The 25,273-nt window shown below is 56.2% G+C and overlaps 2 protein-coding genes across 6 annotated transcripts in view; both read right to left on the bottom strand.

Moving 5' to 3' along the window:
- Positions 1 to 3,703, bottom strand: part of LOC121662019 (sorbitol dehydrogenase-like) — a 5,721-nt gene extending 2,018 nt beyond the window's left edge. The window contains exon 1 of the mRNA XM_042022793.1: positions 3,696 to 3,703. The gene's annotated coding sequence lies outside the window, so the exon portion shown is untranslated. The remainder of the gene's footprint in view (positions 1 to 3,695) is intronic.
- On the bottom strand, positions 195 to 25,267 carry RBPMS2 (RNA binding protein, mRNA processing factor 2). 5 transcript variants are annotated; one of them, XR_006015156.1, is made up of 9 exons: positions 25,034 to 25,267; positions 13,299 to 13,376; positions 12,629 to 12,667; positions 12,071 to 12,133; positions 11,112 to 11,262; positions 10,377 to 10,525; positions 7,502 to 7,664; positions 1,705 to 1,774; positions 195 to 1,464 (listed from the first exon to the last, which is right to left on the bottom strand). XR_006015156.1 is itself a non-coding variant. In XM_042022791.1 (8 exons), the coding sequence occupies exons 1-7, from the start codon at positions 25,091 to 25,093 to the stop codon at positions 1,712 to 1,714; spliced, it is 603 nt and encodes a 200-aa protein (XP_041878725.1). In that variant the 5' UTR covers positions 25,094 to 25,267; the 3' UTR covers positions 195 to 1,464; positions 1,705 to 1,711. The 5 variants fall into 5 exon arrangements, 2 of the variants coding, with proteins under 2 accessions (XP_041878725.1, XP_041878726.1); XR_006015158.1 differs by having other exon boundaries at positions 595 to 651; positions 7,497 to 7,664; XR_006015157.1 differs by having other exon boundaries at positions 595 to 651.
- Between the last annotated feature and the right edge of the window lie 6 nt (positions 25,268 to 25,273).

Here is a 25,273-nt window from a genome sequence, read left to right as displayed (position 1 = left end):
GCAAGGACTCACCCTTCTCCCAGCAGGCTGAGGAAGAGCCCAGCTCCTGTCCTCAGCTGCATCCCAAACCAGCCCGCATCCTTCCAGCCTGGGAAACGGGACCAGGCAGGGGCCGGGCTGGGCCTGAAGCATCCCACACCATTCCCACAAGAAAACACCCAAGACCACAGAAAAAGTCACAGCAGCCTCTGGGCTTTTTGGTTTTTTTGGGTTTTTTTTGTTGTTGTTGCATTTCATATATTATCCAGTTTCACATTCTCATAGGATCAGCAATTATAGAGCAACTTATACTCAAATCTTTTAATACAAGCGAGACAGCCATGATCAGATAATACTTAAAGCACTTCAATACCAAGCAATAAGATGCTAAAACAAAAATTGCACAATTTCTTGTTTACTATGCCTGACTCAATCATTGGTACAGAAGACAACCCTTCTTTTTCAAGCTTTTAACTAAACATTAACTTATCTTACAGGATTACAATTTCTCTTTAATAATAATAATAATTAATTGCACACAAACACACAAGAAATTCTTTATGATGCATAAATATTTCCTTATTACACATGGTACAAAAATACTCATACTTTTTATTCTTTTTGTTCGGTATTCCCATAAGGATGGATGATTTTTTGGCAGGACTGGATGCTCTCCAATCAGAAGGATGTAGGGGGGGAAAAAAAAAAAAAGAGATTAGATATTTTACAGCTGTTCTATATATAGAAGTCTGAAGAAGGAAAAAAATAACATAATAACCCTGACTTTAAAACCAGAGCAGAATGGATGAGAACAAAAACCCAGTGCATCGTACTTTGAAAAAAAAAAAAAAAAAAAAAAAGCATTTTTCAAATTTTTCTGGTCGTCCTGGGGAGGGGAAGGTGAGGTGGGAGAAGGGGTGAGACAAGGACAGTTAGTATTTCTCAAAGCCAAGTCTTCACCGAAGCAAGAGGAAAACCTTGATGGATCAATCCGTTGGGCCAAGACCTGTTGCTAACGGTTACACAAACGCTAGAACAAACAAACTTACACTCACACAGACACAAGTTAAGTGTTTTAATTCATGCCAGAAAACATGCAAAACCCATTTTGCCTTTCGATTCCTTCAGCCGAGCTGCCCCCAGGGCAGGGCGAGCCCGGGGAAGCCCAGGACCTAGCCCGCGGCTGGGTTTCAGCGCAGCCGGACGGCAAAGCTCGGTCAGGGAGAGGTCCTGGGGCTGGCTTGAGGGAGGGATGCAGGGATGGATGGATGGAGAGAGGGACAGAGGCAGCGCACAGCCCACGGCTGGGGCCGCGGCGGCTTCACAGTCCGGGGAAGGGGGTGCTGGCAGCCCCAGGGGCAGCGTGGCGGGGCCGGGCGCGTTGTCTGCCGGCTGCAAACCAAACCCAGAGGAGTCGGAGCAATCGTCCCTGGCACGTCCCTCTGCGGAGAGGCAGGGAGGAGGAACACAAGCTGAGGAAAGACACTGTGGGAGAGGAGCATGGTCAGCAGGGCCAGCTGGACCTGCGTCCTGAGTGTGTCCCACGGCCCCCTCCCCACCCCAGGGCTCGGGGGGGCTCCCGAGCTCCCATCACCCCGCTGGGAAACCCAACCACATCCTTGGGTGGGTGTGTGGGGCTGAGCCCAAGCTCCCATCCCTCCTCCCCACAAGAGTCCAAGGAAGAGCAAGACAAAGACCTGACTCCAAGAGTAATTAATTACTTACTAACGAACTAACAAAACTGACGAGACTTCCATCCTTGCTGGGTAGCTTCAGAGGGAGGATACCAGCGCATCTGGAAAAGAAAGCCACAGCAGAAGTCCATGACCCAGCATTACCTCAACCAGAGCACAAACCTTCAGCTCCTTCAAGCCATGTGCAAGGGTCCATGGAGCAAAGATGTCTCCAGCATGGGAAAGGAGGCTCCAGGGTGAGCTCCAAATACTACTTGAGTAGCTCAGCCAGCCAAAGGAGGCATCTCAAGACCACACATTAAAACTAGACAACCTCTACAGGACATGTATGGGTGAAGAAGTGGCTCATCCACTACAGCAGAGGCCCACGGAGTTTTCCAAGCACCAACCCTGCTGCCAGGAGTGGCTCCAGGCAAACCACACCATGGAAGAACTCGGCAGAACTGCAAACCAGTAAGACTTGGAGGCTTCCCTGGCAGGTGCTTGCTGCCACATCTATTTCTCAGAGCTGCTCAATGCCAAGGAAGGGGCTGGATGGGGACCTAACAAGGGACAGTAACTGAACAGACACTTTCCAGCCCCGTAGGAGACACAGTGAGCTGGCAACGTCCAGCCCCACAGCCTCGGACCTCCAGTGTGTCCAGCTGGGCTGCATCAGCAGCTCCATGCCTGAGAGCAGCAGGAGACGAGCCCGTGCCACTTGACTGAGCATGGATCCAGCAGCTGGAGCAGCGACTGGAGCTCGGGCCTGCTGCTGGAGCACAGCAGCCACCCCCTGCTCCTTCCCTCCTCAGCTGCCAGGAGAGAAGCACAGCCTCAGTACGTTCAGGGCTCTGGGAACCAGCACAATGATGGACTTGGCTCTCAGATGGGGAGAAAAGTGGCAGAAAACCCCCTGGAGCCCCATGTGAGCCACTCTCTGTGTCCCATTCATTCTGGCACAGCTGACCCCTCACCCAAACAAGCCTGGCTAGATGCTCCTCTCCCAAGGATGTGCAGAGACGTGCAGGGAACTGCCACAACCTCAGCACTGCTGCCTGCAGTTGCCAAGTCCTCCCCCCACAGGCATGAGGGCTGCGATGCCAGGAACTGCAGCCACACGAGCTGTGGGCCTTGAGTCCCTCCCCAGGAGGTGGCTCCTGAAGGAGCCCTGCCAGTCTGCAGAAGCTCTGTCCTCACAGGAGCCTCTCATCAGCTCAGAACAAGGCCAGTTTGGACAAGACTTGGAACAACCTGCACTAGTGGAAGATGTCCCTGCACATGGCATGGGGGTAGAATGAGACACCCTTTAAGGCTTTAAGGTCCCTTCCAACTCCAACCATTCCATGGCTCCGTAATCTGCTGGACTCTTGCCAGACACCTTCACAAGGCAAGTGGGTGTCACTAAATCAGCTCCCAGCTGGCCCCATACCTCACTTCATGGCACAGCATCCCAGCCAGTCCACCTGTGGGAATCAAGGGGATGGATGTTACCAACACCCTCCTTCCCCAGTGAGGGGTCCCATCCAGTGCCAGGAGCAAGTGCCACACACAGCGTGTTTTCATGTCTCCTTTAGCCTGGGAGAGGGACCTTTGCTGCCCAGCCAGGGCCACCACACTGTGCATAGACACTGCCCAGGAAGGCTTGGAATGGGCAGAAGCATCACTGCCAACTTACAGGGCCACCACAGCAGCTGCCAGAGCAAGGACAGGGGCTTCTTACTCCCCCCAAGCCCTGTCACCAGGAGGTGTTTGCTCAGCAGAGCCACATCTAGTCTGCAGCCATCCTCCCTGGCCTGTGTCTCCCACTCCACACCCCTCCCCTCGACAGCTGGAAGCAGTTTCCTCCTGCCCGGCAGCAACAGGAAACTCCCCCTTCATTCACAAGGCTGTGAGTGCTTAACCCTGAGAGCTGCCTCCATCCCACGCGAGCTCGGCCAAGCCATACAGGAGCCAGTACAGCCCAGCCTGCTGGCCCCTCCACCCCGTCCTCAGAGCCACCTTGTGGCTCACCTGCCGAGCCTCAGCACCTCCACTTCCAACAGAAATTCCAGTTTTCTCTTAAAACATGCCCTGTTCCTACCTCTGGTGCTAATAAACCATCACTGCAATGGACCACCCCTCCTTGCCTTCCTCCTGCATGTCTCCAATGCTCAGCCACCAAACCCACCCAGCCTGACCCACCGTGGCCCCACAGACCACTAGCCCAGCCCTGCATTCAGAGGGGCTCAGCCTGGAGCCCAGCAGGAACTTCTACAGACATGACAATCCTGGGTACAATCCAAGGCTCTGACATGCTGGCAGGGTGAGGGAATGACCTGCCAGGTCTTCAGCCCACAGGATTAAGGGTTTGATGGGATGAGGCAGGAACTCAGTAGGAGGGATGTTCCTGAAGCCAGCAGAAAGCACTGGAAGCAGTGGATTGGAGGCAGCAGATAGCCAAGAGGACACTCTCTAAGTGCCAAGGCAGTTTTCTCTTCACACACCTCAAAATACTACATCCATCGGGGAGGAAGCTGAGAACTAATGGAGATGTCCAGCACTGGGTGAAGAAAGCAGAGCAAGAGAGGCTTTTACTGGAAGAGACACAGTTGTTTCCGGAGAGGTATTAGCTCACAGTTGGAAAGGAATCTGGTCCCACCACCAAAACATCTCCTGCTCGCAGGGACGAGGCAGCCACTGCCGGCCAACTGCAGCGGCCTCGTGCTGCTGCCTTCAACATCTGTCCCAGGAAACAGCTGGAGAGGAGAAATGTGTGCCTCTGCCTGCCACCTCCCAGAGGCCAGGAACCTTTCCCTTTCTGCAGCACACCAGCAGCTGCCTAAAAATAACAACGAAATTATAAATGGGACAGAGAAACACCCCATCAGAGGTTCACTCTCCTTTGTCAAAGCCTCCTTTGCCTCTCCCAATTGCGCTCAGAATTTAAGTATCCAATTGCCCACCACCCTCATGGAGAGCAAGCCCTTCAGAAGGGAAAAGGGGAAGCAAGGACCAAGTATGCAGGTCCCTCCTCAGACCACCTTTGGCTTGGAGGACCTGCCTTTCCTCCTTAGTTCCCTCTAGGTCTGCAGCCAGCCTCAGCAACCCTTGGAGCTCTGATCTATCTCTACAGCTGGAATGGTCCCCAGGGATCAGAAAGGCTCCCGGTGCAGGCAGGGACAAAGCACTCCTTGTGCTCCAGGAGCTGGTAGGATCCAACTAACACGTCCAAGAGCCGCATCTTGCTGCCAAGCTGCTGGATTGCAGAGCAGCATCTTCAGTGGTGCTGCTGAGATCCTCAGATCCTCAGCCTGGCAAGCCACGAGCACCTCGCAGGCAGCACTGGAGGTCACCGGGTGTGAGCCCTGGGCAGCCCCCGCTGGCAGCCGGCGAGAGCTGCTCTGCTCCAGCTGGAAAGGCAGCCCGTGGGAATGTGACCCAGGCAGGCAAGGACAGGACAGGGCAGGACAGGCAGCACAGGCACCACTTCACCCACTCGTGTGGGCTGGACACACGCCTGTCCCAGCAGCGGCCACTGCACCCAGGCCACCTGCTCAAGGGCCCCTCGGGGGGGACAATGAGGTGTGGGACCAGAGCAGCCCAGCCCACCACCAGGAAAAGGAGATGCAGTGGGATCGAGCGTGTGCATCTCCCCAGGCAGCTCTGGTGAGGGAGAGCTGGAGGATCAGCACAACATCCCACACCAGGGCAAGGAGCACGTGGGGAAAGACAGGCGCTGATCCCTCCTCTTGCTTAGGAACGTTCCAACAGGCATTCATCCATCCACCAATCCAACGGAGACACACCCCCCTCTCTCAGACTGCAGCAAACAAGCACTTCCGCTTTCCCAGCAAGTTGGGCTGCTTTCTTTTGGATTGAGCCAGCCAGGGAGAGCCACTGTTGGCCACAAGTCTCTTCTGATGGCATCTCAGTCCCGTTCACCCACCACTTAGTGAGGACAGCTGCTCAGGAGCATCCTCTGCTTGGAGGATGCTCAGAGCATCTCCTGCCTCCTTTTCCCTGGCTAGGAGGGAACTGCTGGCTTGGGGCTGCTTGGCCAGCTATGCCACCACTAAGTCACTGTCATTTAGGATGTTACCACAACCATGAACATCTTGAAGAGGCTTCACATCTCTGGGAAGCACGGAGCTTGCCCAGAGAGAAATAATCCTGGCAAGTCCCTACACAACAGCACCAACAATCAGGCAACAAGTTATTAGAGACAGAAAATTCATCACTGTCTCCAGTCTAGGGAGGGTCTGTCAGCTTACCTGCAAGGGAAAGGGGGTTTGGAGTACTGACCTCTGCTTTCATCAATGGGATCAGCCTCAACCCAGCACTAGGAAGTCCCAAGGTCCTTCCAGGCTCTTGCACAACCACATGGCCATGATCCAGGACTGCTCCCTCCACCCACCACTCACTGGAACAGGCCCAAGAACCAGAGACCCATCTCTGCTATCTCCTCAAGGTCTCTCCAGTGGATGCTTCGAGGGAACCTTGGGCAGCCCACTCCCAAAAAGACTGGCATCTCTGTGCTCTCAGGCCTTGCCCTGGCTGCCTGCCTTGGAAGCACCTACCAGGATCTCCAGGGCTCCAGGTACCCAACACATCAGCTGTGTCCCCAGCAGCACCATGTGGCCATGTTCTTATGAGCCAATCCTGCACCCAGCCCCTGCTTCCCAGGGCAAGTCCTGCCCAGAGCAGAGCCCTGTCCTCATGGGTGCTGCCACAGCTGGAAGCATCTCTTTGCAGAAGAGCTCAAGGAGCGTGGATAGCCCTGGCCTCCTCTGCTGCCCACTCAGAGCCTGGCTTAGAGGCACCCCAAAAACAGTGGTTCCACCTCAGAGACATAATGCAGCCCAACTCCATCCCACCAGCAATGGATGGACCTGTCTACCAGGACTAAGCAGAACAAGACAAGCTGTATCACTGTCTCTAAGCCTGTGTCAAGCTCTTCCCATCCTCCCAGGAGGCCAGCTCTGCACATCTCTGCACCTCACAGCTTTCCAAAGGCAAAGGCAGGCCTGGGCCCTCATCTTTGGTGGCTTCTTTTCCCATCATCACTTCTACAGAGAGAAGAAAAAAGTCTGCTCAGAACCACTGCAGGGAGAACTGAACCAGGGCTCGTTTCCTTCAGTCAAACATCAACCATCCCCCTGCCAACCAGTCACAGGCCCTTCCCTCTTCCCAAGCTCCCAGTCTCCTACACCGCTCCACTCTCTCCCAGGCTGCCGATTCCCTCCATTACGGCTCACACGACCTGTGTCCTGCCTGTGATTTCAGGTTGCAAGAGAGAAGCCAAGCTCCAGGTAGGAACTGGCTCCGTTTCCATTACTGGAGAGGAAAGAGGTAAGATTAGACCCATGATTAAGGGCAGGGTCTGTCCCGGTATGCGATTCTGGAACAAAGTGACCGGCAAGTGATGTTGTCTAAGGTGCCCGCTAAAATTTAGTTGTGTGCTATCACTACCACGTCACTCACCTCCCCCACCGTGTGCCAGGAGTGAGGTCAAGGTGTATTTCTGGTTGCCCTCGAAGGGTCAAAGTTGGGGAGAGACCAGGTTTCTTTCAGGCCGAGTGGCAGGGTGGTCTCTGCCCCGGCTCAACCTCCCACCGGCGGGGCCTGGCCAAGCCTGGCTGAGCTGGGAGGAGCTGATGTAAGATGGTGCCATGCTGTGTGCGCCATGTCATGTGCTGCGAAGTTGGAGATGTGGGTTAGAAAGAAGGCCTGGCATCTCATTCCCCAGGCTCTGGTGGGTGGGTAGCGTGAGGCCCATGCACTGGGTTGCCAAGGAGATACGGGCTACAGAGATGGGCAGAAGCTTGCAAATCCCACGGTGCACCTTGGAGGAGAGATGGTTACCTTACCAGTCTTTCCAGACGTGGCTGCCATCATGCTTAACACTTCTAGGAATGGAGCTGTAGTACAGCCACTCCACTAGCTGCAATAAGGCATCACTAGGGCGTCCCATCTCCAGGGACAGCTCTGAGCTTCGGGGCTAGCCTGCGCTGGCATCATGGCTGGAGTTCACTAGGGACATCAAAGGAGGGATTTGAGAGAGGGTGGGAGGGAGGGAAGGCAGATGGGACAATCTTAAAGTCAGCAGAGTCCCCAGTGGGGCAGGGTCAGGCCACAGCCACAGCAGCCTGGTGCCTGCCCAGAATATCACCGAGGCAGGGACGTGCCAGGAGCAGCAGCCATCAGTCTTGGCTGGGAATGGCTTACCAAGGGTTCCCGAGGCCAAGCCAGCCTCTCAGCACCTCCTGCCCCTCATCCCTCCTGCCAGCCCTCTGGGCAGCTCTTCAGGAGGCCTCTCCCCCTTGCTGAACTCAGCACTGTATGAGCCCTTCAGGTTTAAATCTCTTGTGACAAGACCTTGGTTTAGCTACAGCCTCCAACTTCTTGCCTGCCTCAAGGCTGATCACTACAGAGCTGCTAAAGCTCTGGCCATCCCCACGGATGCCCTCCAGCCAACACCAGTCCACCAGGAGGAAGAACTGTGACTGTTCTGAGCCCACCACATCAGTGAGCCAGCCCCTCCCAGTGAGGGCAGAGGCTCAGCGCACTGGGACTAAGGGCACAGCTTTTAGCCCAGCTTGTGAGCAAAAGCCATCTCCCTGTTGTGCTCCACCCTCAGCTCTGCAAAGGACAGGGCTCCAGCCCAGAGCTGCCAGCACGAGTAATGTTTAACCCCGCTAAATTTTATTGGTAACATATCCTGTGCCAGGACGTGCCCCTGCGGGGTCAGCACCAGCTCAGCACAGCCAGGAACAGCTGGGACTGCCCAGTGGCCTCTTTGGGAAAGAGCTGGGTGCAGCCACAGCCTGGAGGGGCTGCACTGGCTCCCTAAGGCTTAGAGAGCCATCACCACCCATGGACCCCCTTGCGCAGGGAGCTCCTCAGGGTGTTATGGTGAGGCCAGACAACCTCTTTGGAAACCAGTAGCTCACCAGCTGGAGGGCAGGAGGGAAAAGATGGGAGCTGGAGGCCTCCTTAATACTCTGGAGGCCTCCTTTTTCCCAGAGGGAAAAGATGTAGCTGGAGGCCTCCTTAATACTCTCCACTCTACGAGAGCAGAGTTTTGTCCCCCACCATGCACCATAAAGTTTTGATGTCTAGCCCTCACACTCAGGGTTCCTATACAGTCACCAGTGACCATCCTGGAAGAAACTGCAGCAAAAGTTTCACCTCCCTCAGCCACCTCAGACAGGCCAGAGAGGTTGTTTTTTCTTGGTCTTCCCTTCCAGGGACAATTCAGCCTTGACCATCACCCTACACACACAAGGGGCAGGAAGATGCCTCTCTCCTGGGCCACTGGGAAGCACAGCACAGCCCTGTAGTTGTGGGCACCACCACCAACTTTTGGAAAACACCAGCAAGCACAACCTTCCCAGTGAAGAATCAGCCTGGCTCTGGAGGTCCTTGGAAGAACATCCCAGTACCCGGTCCTGTCCTGAACCCCAATGTACTTCTCCCTACCCCACAGGAGCTTCAGCCCAACACCAGCTCACCTGTAGAAGGGCAGAAGCAGGAGAGGTCTACAGGTGTGAGAGGGGCCCGACAGAGGATGGGAGTTGGCATCTACTCCATGTGGCATTTGGGAAGCAAGCTTGGCTTGAAGCTGGGCAGTTACCACCACAAAGCTTGCGGGAAGCAACAGGATGCCCAAGGGCCAACATAGCTCACTGCCAGCCAGGACAGCAAGGTGAGAGGACACAGCTCCTCTTCCTCTCCATTTAAGCAGGGAAGAGTAGGAGTCAACACCCTGCTTGGCAGGGCAGAGAGCAGAGGTTAAGCCCCAACGCTCAGTCCCGCTGCCCCAGTCCCCCATGGCACCGCTACAGGAGCAGAGACGGAAGCAGGCAGAGCACAGCTGGCTGGTCACACTGAGCAGGGCAGGGACAGGGGCTCCAGCTTCTCCTGGACAAGTGCTTCAAGCCAAGCACCTTAACTTGGAATTAGGACACTGCTACTCTGTTTGGCTTTCCCTTTGCATATTCATGGTTTCAAGGACTTTATGTGGTCACTGTACACGAAAGCATCCCAGTGTCAGACCAGTACAGGCATTGCTACATCCCCAGCTGTCAGCAAGCAAACCCTGGGACACCAGGCGGCTGGTTGCACCACCACCTGCACTTCCAGAGGTTCATGCATGGAATGACCCTTCTCACTAGCCTGTACCCAGGGGGGCTAACACCCTGTTCCATCACAGTTTCTCGCTCTGGCAAGGCTCTAGTCACTCATCTCCTGCAGGACACTCTCCTCCCGCTTTGGAAGTGTTTGAGTCATTTGGCCCACAGGGTCCCAGCTGAGCCCCTCAATTCAGCATGGAGCTAAGCCCATTGCTTTCGCTGTGACTTGGGATGACATTTCATAGCTGTTACTTGCTGGCAGGGAGTGTTTCCTCCCAGCAGTCCCTCAGTGTAGTTCTACGGCCATGGGGAGCAACAGGGCCAGCCAGAAATCGAGCCCCGACTTCCTCCCACCCACCTACCCCTTGTGGGAAAGAGGGCTGGACCTGCAAGGTCAGAAATCATCACCCAGCTCTGCCTGCTCTCGGCCACACGGAGCCCTCCCTTGGGGCTGGGCGCCCCTGCCCTGCAGCCGGGAGCAGGCTCTGCCCGGGAGCCAAGGTGCAGAGGCCAGGGTCAAACCGGCCAAGCGGAGACCGCGGCAATGAGAGCACCGGGGCGGGGAGAGAGGAGGGCCCAGCCCTGGCACGGGAGGCGGGGCGCGACTCACCTGAGCGTGAAGAGCAGCGGCCGCAGCAGCGGCCGCCGGGTACGTGAAGGCGGCGTGGGGGATGGCAGGGGTCAGCTCCGTGGTGTACAGTGGGTAGGGAGCCCACGCTTCCGGGGACGCTGGGATGAGAGCCGCTCCAGTCAGGTCATCTAGACAGGAGGAGGAGACAAGGGACAGCATCTCAGTAGCTGGCCCCAACAGCCTGCTTTGGGACAGGCTCCGGATTCCCCACCCCAGGCTAAAGCTTGGCGCTGCCCTCGTGGTGAGGTATAAAACGTGTGTGCACAGCTGCTCCAGGAATGTGCTGCATTACAGCCCCACACGGGCTTTGGACAGACTGGTCCTCACAGGCAGCACAGGGCTGGTGCCACAGGATGCAGGACAGGGGGCTCAGAGCCACGTTACAGGTCACCCATGAGCCTCAGACCCCACCAGGCTACACAGAGGGTGATGGTACAGGACTCATCCTTTATGCTTCACAATTAGGGATGCTTTAAAGAATTTATGGCATCCCTTGAGCTACCCAAATCCAACTTTCACGTCTCAACAGTTCTGTGTTGGCCAGATGCCTGTTATTCTCCTGCGGCTCCAACATCCTGCTGGCCTCCCTGCCCCAGGCAGATTTCAGGCAGAGCAGAGGTGGGTCTGGGTTCCCTTCCACCCTGGCAGCATTCCCGGAGTTGGGCATCTCTCACGTTGGAGCCATGACCTCCAAGCCCCTCCCAGCATACTCACAGGGGTCCCGTGCAATGAAATGTGCGCCCAAGGCAGGGTGGATGTTGGTGGGGTTTGGTGTGGCCATCAGCTTGCTCTTGGCCATCTTTGTGTTGGCTTTAGCGAATTCTAACCGCAAGGTCTGGGGGTTCTCAGGGTCAAAGCGGATGCCCTGTCACAGGAGAGAGCACAGGAGTTTCTCAGAGGTGAAGCTCCAGTCCAAGCACAGGCTGTGGTTATTCATGGAGCAAAGCCTAACTGAGGAACCAAGGCCACCCCACTACAGTCACATGCCCAGATTTTTGTGACCTCACTGCAACACTCAAGCTCCCATGTGGTTTTATCTTTACGTTTAGCTGGCCCAGGACCACTGCTTCCAACATGAGGGACGCAGTTCTGCTCCTTATGTGCAGTTCACCAACCACTGTAGCAGGTATGGCTACCAATGCGGGTCAGGAAAGGTCTGTCTGCTGGAGCTGGGATAACTCTGTCTACACTGGAGCTGGAATAACCCCCATCTGTGCGGGAGCTCCCATCTGTGGTGCCACTACAACTTCTGCCAGCCTGAACAGAGGCACTAGCAGGTGCCACAAAGCCCAAGGCAAGGTCTACAGCACAGCAGAACCATGTCTTGCTGACCAGATCCCACCAACACTCCTTCAGGATGGGGATCATTTTGGGTGTCACTTCCATGTTGACCATCCTCAAGATACTTTCTTGAGTCACAGCAGTTCCCCACACCCGCAGAGGCCCTGGAGCTGTCCTCCAGTGGTCAAAAACTACATTGAGACAGCTTGCATCCATTTGCCCAGGCTGATGTCAGCCTGGAACAGCTCTCCTGCTTCCCTGGTGGGATGCTTCAGGACCATTTCACTTCCCTAGTCAAGGGCACAGCTGGGAGACCCTGCCCCTTCCCTGCCCTCAGCTCTGGCTCCAGCAAGGCATGTGGCCCCCAGCCCCCCAGCACTTTGGGTACTCACATTCAAGGCATTCTTTGCTGCTTCAGCGCCAGCCCGGCTGTCGAAGGTCACAAAACCCACTGGCTAAAAGAAACAACACCAATTTCAGCTTGGAAGCTTCCTCCAGCTCCTCAGGCTGCCCTGCCACCCTCTCTACCCCAGACAACCAGCAGAGGAGACCATCCTAAGCTGTACAGGGGCTTCAAGCAGAGCTTGGGTCACTGGCCCAAGGTTCCTGCTCTGCACCTGCTCCCACCACAAATGCTTTGGCACTCCTGTGAGTGGGGACACCGCTCACCCTGCCAGCCCCCAGCATGGGCACCCCTGCCTTGATCAGCAGGGGAGTGGGGAAGGCTGATGGCAGCACAAGGTTTGAGGCTGAAGCCTCAGGTCTCACCCAGGGCAGCAAGACAAGACATGGAGACATTCAGAACATGCTGGGTCAGTAGAACCCTGCTGTGTAGCTGGTGCTGGCCCAGACAGTGCTTTACACAGTGAAATGGGATTTTTCCCCTCTCCCCTCCTGGCGTGTCCAGTTTTCTAGCAAAAGCCCAAAATGCACAGGCTGGAAGGAGGTACCTGCTTTGAAGTCAGCTTGATCAGTGACCCTTCATAACCCTGCAGGAAGGAAGAAAGCAAGTCAGTGTCAAGCTCCTGAAGAGGCCACGCTACAACCAAGACACAACACGACAGCTCCAGGAGCTCCTGTAGCTCCAAGCCCTCCATAAGGCAGGGGCTGCAGCAGGAACAGGGACAATAACACCTCTTTTCCACCAGTGGAGAAGACTGGGGGCAGAGCAGGTATTTTAGCTGTTCCATCCTGGCCCTTTGGGAAGGAATCCCATTTTCTAGCTCTTCATCCAGCTACAAAGATGAGCACCCTGCCCTGGTTAGTGCCTAGAGAAAGCAGAGCACCCACCCTGTGCAGACAAGGGAACCCCGCTTCCCCAGAGACAGCCTGGGTGGTTATTAGACAAAGATGGAGTTCAGGGGATGAGGACACATCCTCAAGGAAGGGCTGGTCCAGCTGAGGAGCAGGGCTGACCAAGCAAGTTTCATCAAGCTTAGAGACAGCACGATTCCAATGGCAGGCTCCCGGGGAGGTTTCCCAGTTGAGCACAAGTCCTGGGATCCCGTGCTGGCTTCAGGTTCCCATGTCATTCCTACTTCCCCTGACAGACCTTTGCTGCCAGGTCATCCACAAAACAGCATCTTTCCCACCAAAAGCCAGATCTGAAGACCTTCTTACCTTGAATGGTCGGAAGAGAAGGTAGAGCTCTCTGGGTTTGATATCCACAGGAAGGCCACTGACAAACAGCGTCCGTACCTAGGGGAGAGGCCAAGCAGCTGTACTGAAAGGAGCTCTCTGGTGCCCAAGCAGGAGCACAGAGCACAGCGCAGAAGATTGGTGCAGTAAGAACAGGACACCTTGGCTCAAAGGTCCACTAACCCTTCCCTGCATTTAGAGGGGTGTTTTCCAGGATAAAACACACCCAGCCCTTTGGCCCCTGCCTCAAAGGACTGAGGCCTTTACAAAAATTCAGTCCCTGGCATCATGGCCTGGGTTGATCAAGGCATGGACACCAGCCCCACAGCCTGACAGGACCTTGGTGGCTAAACTGGAAAAGACCATACACTGCCACAAGAACTAAGTTTGACGCATCCCAAAGGTCCAGAAGGGACCAGTACAAATCCCAGTTCCCTCCAGCTCTTCCTACAGACCACATACTAGATCTCCTCTCCTCAACCTACCCTGGGACTTTAATTACATCACCGATTCAAAAACATCCCTCAATTTTGAGAAACACCTCACTGCCCCACTCGTAGCTGTTGACTTCTGCAACAGCCCCAGAACATCACTGCAGGAAGATTTTTGGGTCCATCTCAGCTCCTTCCCCAGCATACCTCAGACCCTTCAGAATCGGCTCCCAAATCCACTTTCAGAGCAGTTGTTCTGTTGTTCCCAGCCAAGAGCAGCTGTGCTAGGCCAAACCCCTGCAGGCGTCTGCTCTTCCCAGGCTGTTCAAGTCATGGACCAAGTCCAAATACTCATGTCAAAGCAAAAAATACAGTGCCAGGGGAGGATATCAATAGATAATCCATTAAAATTATAGATAATAGTTCACTTGAATAACCAGGAAGAAGAAAGTGCTGAAGGCTCATGGCCTGGGAGAATTCTGCTCAACAGTCAGACTCACCATGAACACCTTCTCCCTGCACACTGGCTGGCAGACTATTTCCATAGGAAGCAGCATGATGAAGCTGCAGAGACCTCTTGTAAATCAGCACAGAGCTGGAAAGGGAAGTTATGCACAACAGAGGTCATGAAGACACTTGTCATTATTAACAAGGAGCAGGAGCCCCAAGCCAGAACTCATCTGCTGGCCTGCTTCCAGCATGGAGTGACCCCACTACATTTGCAGGGCAGAAGGACTCTGCTCCCACATTTCTGGTTTTGCTCAGCCATTTCCCCTTCCCCAGACAGAGTAGGCTGTATCCCAAACCTCTTTAACCACCAAACTAAGCAGCACACACTTGCCCTGCTCCTGGGCTGGAAACACAGGAGCCTCTGTAATTCTTTGGGGGCAGCAAGACACAGACTCCTTCACAAAGGGAAGTTTCTCTCATTTATGGATGAAAACTCACCTCCTTGAGCTCCTGTGCCCAGGACAGTCCTGCCAATGCAGACAAATGCCCTTCCCAGGCTAAAGCCCTCCAGGATGGACAGTGATTGCAAAAGGCTTGGGGTGCTCCTGCTCTCTTGCTCATGCTGAGACTAAGGGCTGCCACTGTCCCCCACTAGTGTGAGGAGCCCTTCTTGGGCCCAGCACATCTCAAGAGCAGAACCAGAGCATCCTTCCCATCCCCTCCCCTGACCCCTCAACATGGATGGCTCTACCATACACTCTTGCTTTGCCCTGCCTGGGGAAGCAGGATGCTATGTGGAGCCCTCCAGGAGCACTTTCCAAGCCCAGGCTTGGTCTGACAGGCTTCCCAACCACCCTGCCGCTCATCTGATGCTTTAAGGCACCACTCCAAGGCCACCCCATGCCCGGACAGAGGGGACAATGCCACTGTTTCTTGGCTTGCTGGCTGCCTCAAAGACCTCAGCGCTTGCACTTCAGCATGAGCTCCACAGAGTGCCTGCAGTGCATTCCCAGAAGACCCACGGCCATCTCTTGCAGGGGAGGACTGCAGAGTGTGGTGGCACACATGTGCCTCAGCCATGTGAAAGCACTGTTCCTTTTCAATATTTCAGGATCCGAGTGTGCTCAGCCCTCAGAATGGATGTTTCTTCCGAGCAGATAGAAATCTGCATCCCTGTTGGGTCTCTAAATGGTCCCGTGATGCGTCACTTGGTAAGTCCTTGCGACAGGCATGACAGGATGGAAGATGCGTGGTGGCTCAGGGAAGGGGGAGTCAGAGCTGGAGCCCTCACATCAGCCTGAACAGAGCAAGGCAGGTGCCCAGGAAAGCTCTTTGTCAGGGGTAACGTGCTCCCCATAAGCTGCTGCCAAGGACAGGAGCAAGAAACCTTCTCTCACTGGCTGCCAAGTGCTGTTTGTCAGCATCCACAGCATTGGAAAGCCAAGCCACAGCACCCATCAAGGGCTGCCATTGCTCCAAAGGCTGGGAAATTCCAAATGCCACCAGCCAACCTTTTAAAAGAGGGTCTCAAGACAAACTAAGGAAGCCCCTGCTCAGAAGAGCTTGTTGGAAGCGACAAGACCAAGTGGTTGGTTTTACAAGATCTCTGCAATTCAACTCATCCATAAGTGATACAGGGAAGGGTAAGAAAAAAAGGGAGACCAAGTTATCCAGTGGAGGGTGAGGCTGGTGAGAGACCTGAGCAGTATTTTCAAGGGACAGAGTGAGCTAAGCCAGAGGGAGCTCACTTCTAATACCAGGCATAAAGCAAAGGAGATATGGGTTATCCCACAGGAGAAAAACAGGAGGCAGCTCACCAGTCTGAGCATCCTGTGCACTGTGGGCAACCTGGTCCAGCCTCTTCCCCTGCTCCCAAAGAGAGGAAACTGTGGATGAGGGCAACAGGGTCTAGCATCTTCCAGTGGACTAACCAAACCCAAGTCCTGCAGGCTTTGAGAGCCCAGTAGTACCACCCAGGGCTGACAAATCCAGGCATCCAGCCCTTATACTCAACATGCCACAACAGGATAGCTTCTGATAAAATATATTTGCCCTACTTCAAGTCCCTGCCACCAAACACCAAATCCAGCCTCCCAACAGTGCATCCAGAAAAGGCACAGGACAAAAAACACCAAACCAAAACACACAAAAACACCATCAAAAATATCCATCCAGGGCTGGATCAGGAACTGCCTGGGCCAAACTACATGTCCAGATCTCCAGGAATACCATGTTCTTCTGCTCGTTCTTAGGTGCTGCTGCCAGCCACTCGAAAAGAGCTGCCAGGTGAGAGCAGCCTCATCCCACCCAGGGCTGATCTGAACTGGACACACGGGCATGGGGGGAAGCAGGGCAGCTCCCACCTAGGACAGCCCAGTAGGGTCACACCGCTGCAGGCCCTGCAGAAAACATTCTCCCTTCCCCATCCCTGCCCCTCTGGGGATGTCCCCTAGTCCAAACACCTGACAGAGATGGAGGAGAGCCATGGAAAACAGGATTCATGCCAGGAGGGACAAGACCATCTAGGCCATCTCTTAGAGAGGGAGGATCCCAACATAGCTTCCCACGCAGGAGGAGGGAGGGACAAGGACAAACCACTTAGCCCTCAAGTTCCCAGTGTCAGTCTCTGCACAGCTGCATCTCCCCAAAGAGACACCCACCTTGTGCCAGCACAGCCAGGAGCTTCATACCAAGGCTGCAAGGGAGCCAAGCAGCAGCGCCTGTCTTATGCTACCACAGCCCCAGTGCCACCAGGAGACCAGCACAGCCCCCACAGCATCCACAGCTCCTGGCCACAGCTGCTTTGGAACAAGAGCTCTCAAAAGGGAGTTCTGAGCTGCCCTGAAGCCCAAAAAGGGAAGAGTTATATCAGAAGTGTCCGATGCAAGGGCACAGGTACCCACCCCCTGAGGCTGCAGCGACTGGTGGTTTTTTGTTAGAAGACTGCTCTGAATCCCCCTCTCAGAGCCAGCAAGGCTGACCCTCCCCTTTGGAGGGATAAGCCCTTTAACTACATCACCCACAGCACAGCTTGGACTACTCCAGCCCCCAAAACTGGCCTGGTCCTGGATCCATTCCAGCACCCAGAGCACACAAGCCTTTACCAGCTGTGGTCCAGAGACACCTGAGGACAGGGACAGCAGGAGCCTGCTCTGATGCCTCCCCCACACTGTGCCATTGCACATTCCCCCTCTCCAGGAATCCCCAGTTGCATGCCAGTTTTTCCTAGAAATGAGCCATTGCCCACTAGTTCACACTATGTGAAATATGTCCACTGAGCCTTCTTCCTATGCCACCAGCCCCACGCCATCCTGCTGAGGACAGGGACGAGCTCTGCCACAGCATCCCAAGGGCACTCCCCACTCCTGGCAGCCACCCTGAGGTGCCAGGGGCTCAGGGACATGGACTACAGCTTTTCCCGTGGGAGAGCATCTCAGTGGGGTGCCGCCCTGGCATCCGGGGTCACCAGCGAGGCCAGAGGGGCACACAGAGCCCCGGTCCCGGCCACCGCGATACAGCCAGGGCCACTTGACGCGAGAGCGCTGGAATGCGTCGAGGCTGCGGCTGCTCCCGGAGCCGGGACTTATAAGGCACGGGAGGGGAATGGGGTGTCGAGCTTGCACAACAGGGCTGCGGGGAGGGGAACGCACAGAGTGCAGTGGTGGGGCTGAAAAATGGGGCAGCATCCTCCTCTCAGTGTCTCACACGGGCCGCAGGGCTGCAGAGTCCTGCCACTGCAGCCCGGGGCTGCTTTGGCCCTCAGCACAAAGTCCCAGGAACCACAAGGGAAGAGGAAACTGGGAGAGAGAGAGATGTGTGGTCTGTGCGAGGGACAGCTCGGCAGGCAAGCAGGGCAGCCTCCACACCACGGGACAAGAATCCTGAGAGAAGGGGCTTGTAACAGGCTACTTCACTGCTCCGTGCCTCAGTTTCCCCTCCACTAGTAAGAGAGGTGGCAAGAGCCAGGGGCCTGCTGCCATTTCAGCCCTAGCAGAGCTCCGGTGTCCTCAGGCAGGATCAGGCCAGGAGCCACTCCAACCAGGAAGCCCCAGGCAGGCACAGAACTTCCCACCCTCTGGAAAGCTATTCACCCATCCCCAGAGCGGAAAGAGGGCCTTGAACCTCCCCCAGTGCTTGAAGCAAGATGGGCTTCAGGCATTTCCCTCCAAAACCAGCCTTTCGCACAAAAGGCACACGAGGACCCATGTCCCACTGGCTCAGAGGGAAGAAGGCTGACCACGAGGCAGCCCAAGTGCACCAGCATTTTGTCCCCAAAGCTGCAGTGTTCCACACTGCTCACAGCCGGAGCTGTCCGTCCCCAGCACTGCTCTTTCCCCACATCAGGCAGGGGATGTCAACGGGGCTCAGCCACCCCTGCGGTCAGGGCAGGAAGACACTCCAACAAGGGGGAAGCAGGGAGAGGCACCAGCCCCTCTCCGGGGGAGCAGGAAGCACATGGGAGCTGATAAGTCCAGGCACAACAGGACAGCACCCAAGAATAGACCTTGGCCCTGGCCAGAGGAAGCACTGCTGGTGTGGCTTTGCCATGGATGCTTCCTCCTGCTATCAAGACCCGTCACCTGTGTCTCTGCAGCATCTCATGAGAAGGACGGCACCCAGATGGGCTTGGACCACAACAGGGGCTCAACACTGATGAAACATTTGGAAAGGTCAGCCCCACAATTCCCAAGAGACTACTGTCCAACAGGGCAGCTGCCCAGCACAGAGAGGTGCTGGCTGAGCACCCTCAGGTTGCCATCATCACCTTTCACCTTGCCAAAAGGTCCACTAAGCCAGAGGTGACAGGCACAAGTGCCACAGCCAATGTGCTGAAGGACACTCACATCCACACTGGCCCTACCTAGCCACCACACTAAGCCCTGGGCTCCAGAGACCCTCACCTGCCACTCCTGGTGCTGGGGACCTGCAGACACCTGTCACCACCGGCTGGATCCATGGACTTTACCTGCTACGGGCAGCTCTTCCTGCCCACACACAAGCACCTGCTCTCCCGGCAGGAGACAGCGGTGAAACGAGTTCCTCCCCAGGGTAGAGGCTGGCAGGAGACATGCATCTGGAAGCAGGACCCTCACAAGAAACATTCTCACCTCAGATCTTTCAGTACACCTGTATCTGCTTCACCCCACCACACGATGATTCCTGGGCATGTTTCAGTCCTGTGCCTCCCCAGACACATCCAGAGACAGAGGAATCTCTCCTCAAATCAACCCAGTTTGGGGCAGCACACCAATGGCCACGTCCCAGCCCCATGTAGCACATCAGGTACTTCCACAGCCCAACAAGCAAGGACTCTATAGAACCCAGGTGATGGAGAGCTGAAAGCTCACAGCAGCTCTTCACTGTGGACAGCAGTTATTGGAGTGTCACCCCAACACAGGGAAACCTTTGGGGACACCAGGAGGATGACAACCACCCACAGGACTAAGCTAACACTGCATCAGTCCAGCTCTTATCAAGACAGGGCCACTAGGGAAGGGCTGTGCTACCAAAACATGGACCAAAAGTGCCAACCCTAACCCACAACAGGCCCTCTGGCTGCTCTCTCCCAATCCATAGCTCATGCTGCACTTCAAGCCATTGCTACAGGTGAGCCAGGGCAGTTACACCTTGAGGGAGACATTGGCCTCCTGTCCTCGGAAGTAGACGGGAAGGACACAAATCCCCAGGCCAACAGCTTCCGACCCACGGACACATACCAAGACTGACCCCACAGCAGTGCAAGGACCTGTCACCACGGGCAGCACAGGAGGGAAGGCACTATCCCAGACTGGGAGGTCAAACATTTCCACAGCTTCTCCTGGGCTGTGCAGAAGCGCTGGAGAACCTCCACAAGGGTAAGACCACCCACTGGGCCCTCGGGTTTCCAGCCACCCCAGCACACCATGACCCTATGGGGCAGTGGCCAGAGCACCCTGGCCAAGCCTGTAGCACCCACTTCTGCCATGCCAAGGGCATGGTCACCTGGTGACACTACTCCCTTCTCATCAGATGTGCTGGGCTGGCTGAGGATCACACCTCAGTATGGGCCAGGTTCAGCAGCTCCAGTGCCAGGGCTGTCCCCCCACTGCCCTGCCCCTCATCAGGTCCAGCTTCACCGGGCCGGGCACAGAGGAAGAACTTGGGATGGTTTCCACCATCCCACATGGTGCAGGAAGATGCTGAATATTGTAGTGAGGTCTGAGCACCTCACTTCTACACTCATGCCACAGTGAAGCTTCAAGCTGAAGCCTTTATTTCAGGCAGAGCTCCAGAGCAGGCAGCAGCACTGCTCATTGCTCTGTGATCCAAGCAGCAAAGTCTCCATGATTTGGCATGGCCAAGACCAGCAACCTCAAAGGATCTTTCACTCCACAACCTCCCAGATCAGTTCCAGCAAGAGTCACTCTCGAATTCCCAGATTTTCAAGCAGAGCTATGAGCAAGGACAGCAAAGCCTGAACTACTCTTAGCTACCTCCCAGACATCTCAAAGGGCATCTCCTACTTTGGTGAGGGGAAAGCAGAGACCTAGCAAGGGAACCTTTGAGTTTGGCCCTTCCTAACTTTCACAGGCACCACCAAAAACTCCTTAATTCTGAGGCTAAGTAGGGAAAGCTCTGCTCAGCAGCTCCTCAGATTAGCGGAGGAGGAAGACTCATTTCTGAAGCCGGGTCTCATTTAGTAGCCCAGGTGGCAGGAGAAAGAAGTTACCCCATAACGGGGACTAGTTGAGTTGGGATGTCAACGCTCAGACTCAATGTCTAAGAAATTTGGACTTGAAAGAGCGAGAAAGGAGGAGGACACTCCTTCCGAGGGTATTCACAGGCACCAGGACACAAGGAGATAATGGGGAGATTCCCACATCCCTCCTCCTGTCAGAGCAACTCAGTGCTCAGCTCAAGACCAAGAGGATGTCTGGGAACACACCAGTTCCCAGAACCTCTGAGTGCGTGGTGACTCCAGGGTATCTGCTCAGCCAACAATCTGTCACTGACAGAAAGCTGCATCTAACACTTAAGGGACTTTTAGGATGCATGAAAACAGCTCTGAGGCACCATCCTGCTTCAGCCAGGCCAAGTGCAAGAGGATTAGCAAGTGGTGACTGTAACTACTACAGCCTACTGTTCTTCATAGCGAAGAGCAGCATCACAGGAGACATTTGACTCCAGAACTTACACTAACCTTATTTGTTTGCAGCCACAGAGCTGGAATCCACACATGCACGAGGTATCTAGGTCCACTCAAGCAGAGATTACAGAAGTCAAGAGATGCCTGGCACCAGTCCATGAAGTGCTACAGACATCCAGCACATAACACAGCCCACTCACCAGCAGCATTCCCAGGCAGTTCCAGCAGCCCTGGAGTGCAGCAGCTAAGGAAAAAGGGATGAAGGACTTGCTACTGAGGAGGCTGTCTGGAAGCCAAGAGCCTTCTTGCCTCCCTAGCACAAGAGTTTTCTGGCCCACAGCCTTCCATGGACCAACAGGGAAGATCACAGAATTACAGAATGGTCTGGGTTAAAAGGGGCCTTAAAGATCCATCTCGTTCAACCCCCTGCCATGGGCAGGGACACCTTCCACTAGAGCAGCTTGCCGCAAGCCCCATTCAACCTGGCCTTGAACACTTCCAGGAATAGGGCAGCCACAGCTTCTCTGGGCACTCTGCGCCAGGGCTTCACCCTATCACATGGAAGTATTTCTTCCTAAGATGATTCTCTCTGGCAGAGCTTAGCCAGGTCCTCATCTGGGCTCTCCCAGCACAACCTCACATTTAATGCTTTCCACCTTCAGCAGTCCAGGATGCCCAAGCTCTACCTCAAGAGCAGCAGCCACCGCCCATGGAGCTGCAAACAGGCTCTTGAGGCCAGCCAAGAGGACACACAGGATAACCACAGACTTCAACTGCCAGCTTGGGCACCTACACAGCCAGCCCCACATTTCTCCCGCTCCCAGTAGATCTACAACTTCCCGGGAGAGCAAGGACAAATTTCTAGAGTAGAACCAACACGTCTGCATCAGGCACTCCAGAAAGCAGGGTGAACACAGAGGGTTTTATTGCAATACAGCCGTGGACACAACACACAGTGTCCATGGGAAGCATGAAAGCTCCTCCAGCTGCTGGAAAAAGCTCTGCCTGCCACAGGGGTGGGAGTGCAGCACCTAGGCAGCTGCCCATCCCACACTACCCCTCAGGACTGCCAGGATAGATGCTGCCACGCAGATTGGCGGCTGCCTGGAAAATTAAACAGAAGATAGCAGCAAGTGGGGAGAGATCGCGTTTGGGGAGGTGTCTGGTGAGGAACAGCAGGGACTGACATTAGGCCCTGTTTGTTTAACATTCCCGTTAACGACCTCGAGAGGAGCGAGAGGCATTCCTGTCCTCTGCATGTCACCGGCCAGGAAGCGGCTGCGAGATCCAGGGGCTCGCAGATAAGATAAAGGGAAAGGCTGAATTTGGGAGCTTCGCCCCGCTGTATCTGGGGCACACGGCGCCCTTCTGCGAGTACTCGGGGAGGCAGCAAAAGAGGCGCACGGCGGGGGGGACGGAGGAGTGTCCGCAGCGCCAGGATCTGGCAGTGTTATCCGTACAGTGTGGGAAAATATTCCAGCACACCCTCCTGCATATGTTGGGACTGAAGGATTCCACTTTGCACTGAATGTATTTATCACTCTCTATCAAGCGCAGCTCTGGGCAAGAATTTGGGCCCCCAGACCATGCTGGGATCCTGAGCACAAGGTCACTCCTTATGCCTCCATTAGCTTCTGCAGTGAGGAACAGCTCCTGGTCATCCAGGAAGAGGCACTGGAAAAACAAGCATTCAGAGTAGGCTCAGGGTAGCCACCATGGAGCCCAAACTGTGCTCACCACCCACAGCATTATTTCCACTAGATTCTGGTGGAGAGAGGACTTTCCAGCAGCAATCCCACTGGGGATTGGGACGTTAACTCCCCACCAATCCTAGCCTAACCAAGGTGGTGGGTCCTTTGCTGCAGCCCTGGGTGCAGGGTAACAGACACAGCCAGCAAGGCCACAGACCATCCAAAAAGGTGGACAGACCATCCCCCTCCCCACACGCTCCTGGAGGCTACACAGTGGAGAGCAGGAGCTGCTTCCATCCAACCCCTGCCCACTGCGTGCCATCTTTAACTCAGTTTTCCAGCCATCAAGCTCCACTCCTGAGAGGACCAGCCTCTCCAGAGGGTGAGGATTTCCAGGCTCCTGAAATGCTCCAGCACCCGCTTTGCCAAACAACCACCCAGCAGTGGGGAAAAGACTGGCCCTGCCCCAGCACCAGGAGCTCACCTGACCACCACCTGTGAGGCACCAGCCCAGCTGGAACAACACCACGGGGATGGGATGCACTAAGTGACATCGACCTCGGGGAGCTTTGCAGGCCGGTGAATAACTGGATCAAGGAGCCGCATTGAGTGTTCTGCGCACGCGTGCACAGCCCGTGAAACCCCCAGGTACCAAACCTCCCTCCACTGGGAGTGGCACAGGGCCCCAGGTGCTCTGGCTCTCAGCCCACCCACACCAGTGCCACCCAGTGACGCTGGGACATCTCACCAGCAGCATCCACATCCCATTGCACCATCGCATCACCTACGCCCTGCTCCACGCTGGGGACGGAATCGCTAAAGCCGCCACCTGCCAATCCATTCCACCCCATTACTCGGGTCACCCTTGCCGGGGTTGAAGCCCGGGGGACACGATGGCCCCGAGTCAGCTGGTGCACGGGGCCCGCACAGCAGCCCGGTGGGTGGTGGAGCAAGCCAGGCGCCATGTTGCGGCGGCGCGAGCGCACGGAGGACAGCGAGGGGAGGGGACTGAGCACCTCCCCAGTCCTGAGGGCCAGGCGCGGAGGACTGCAGCAAAACGTTTCCAAGGCCGGGCATTTTCTAGAGCCCTCTCCAAGATGGAGAGCAGCTGGTAACCCACTGTGCCAGTACCTGCTCAAGGGGTGCAGTGATGACATCAGCCAATGGCTCCAACAGCCAAAGCGCGAATGTGGAGGGCTGCAAGCTCAGCTCTGGCATGTGGCTACAGACAACTGACCCTTACTAGCCTTCTGGGCCCCAAGTCCAGCAGCATTCAGGCTCTGGCTTGCAGTGGCATCTGGGGGAAGGGGCTGCCGGCAGGTCAGCTCGCAGTCCTCGAGCCCCAGCCAGGCTGCCAGCACACAGGGAGCAGGGCAGGGGCTCCTCCACTATTGTCCAAGTAGGTCCCTTGCAGCCCACACGAGCAGAACGGTGCTGGATCCAGGAGCCCAGGAGCCCTCCAGCTGCAGGGACTTGGCAACAGGAAATCATGCCCACGGGCACCGGCTGCGCTGGACGGAGCAGGGACATGCTAGCCCGCTGCCCCGCAGGGCTACAGGGACACTGGGCTGAGCAGGGAACTCGCCCTGCCCGGCCCCAGCCCCTCCTCGAGACGGCCCAGGGACTCCAGCGCCGGCTCCCCGACACCTCCATACTCTGGCTCCCACAGCCCGGCCCCAGCTTCCCAGCCCGCAGCAGCCCCGGCATCTGGGCTCCGGTTCCCCGACGACCCGGGGGTCCAGCCCTGACGCCAGGTCCTCTGCTCCTTCCCGGCTTCCCCGACGCCCCGGTGCCGCCTCCGCAGTCCCCGGTGCCGCTCTGCTCCGTCCCCAATACTCCAGCCGCGGTTCCCCGACGCCACCGCGCTCCATCCGCCGTCCCCCGACACCCCGGCGCTCCATTCCCGTCGCCCCGTCCCTGGTCCCGCCGCCGCTCCCAGTTCTCCGCCGCCGTCGCGACCCAGCCCCAGCCACCCCGATGTCCCAGCGCCGGCGCCGCTCCCAGTTCCCCGGCGCCCACCTCCTCCTCGACGGTGCCGCCGCCGTTGGTGTGCTCGGTGTCCTTGTTGAGGTTGCTCATGGTGGGGTGCCGGGGCGGGGGGTGGTGCCGGCTGCTCCGGAGCTCCGCGGGGCCGAGCCGGGGTGCCGGGGCCGGTGTGGTGCCGGTGCGCGGGGGCGGTGCGGTGCGGGGCGGTGCGGGGCGGTGCGGCGCTGCCCTCTCGGCTCACATGCGGCGTCCCGGGACGGCGCCGCTGTTAAG

The sequence above is a fragment of the Corvus kubaryi genome, unplaced genomic scaffold (assembly GCF_017639235.1).
Source record: "Corvus kubaryi isolate FWS band 111438036 unplaced genomic scaffold, C.kubaryi_AGA036_p1.0 37220, whole genome shotgun sequence".
Classification (NCBI taxonomy): domain Eukaryota; kingdom Metazoa; phylum Chordata; class Aves; order Passeriformes; family Corvidae; genus Corvus; species Corvus kubaryi.
This window is presented reverse-complemented; position numbering and strand designations above follow the sequence as displayed.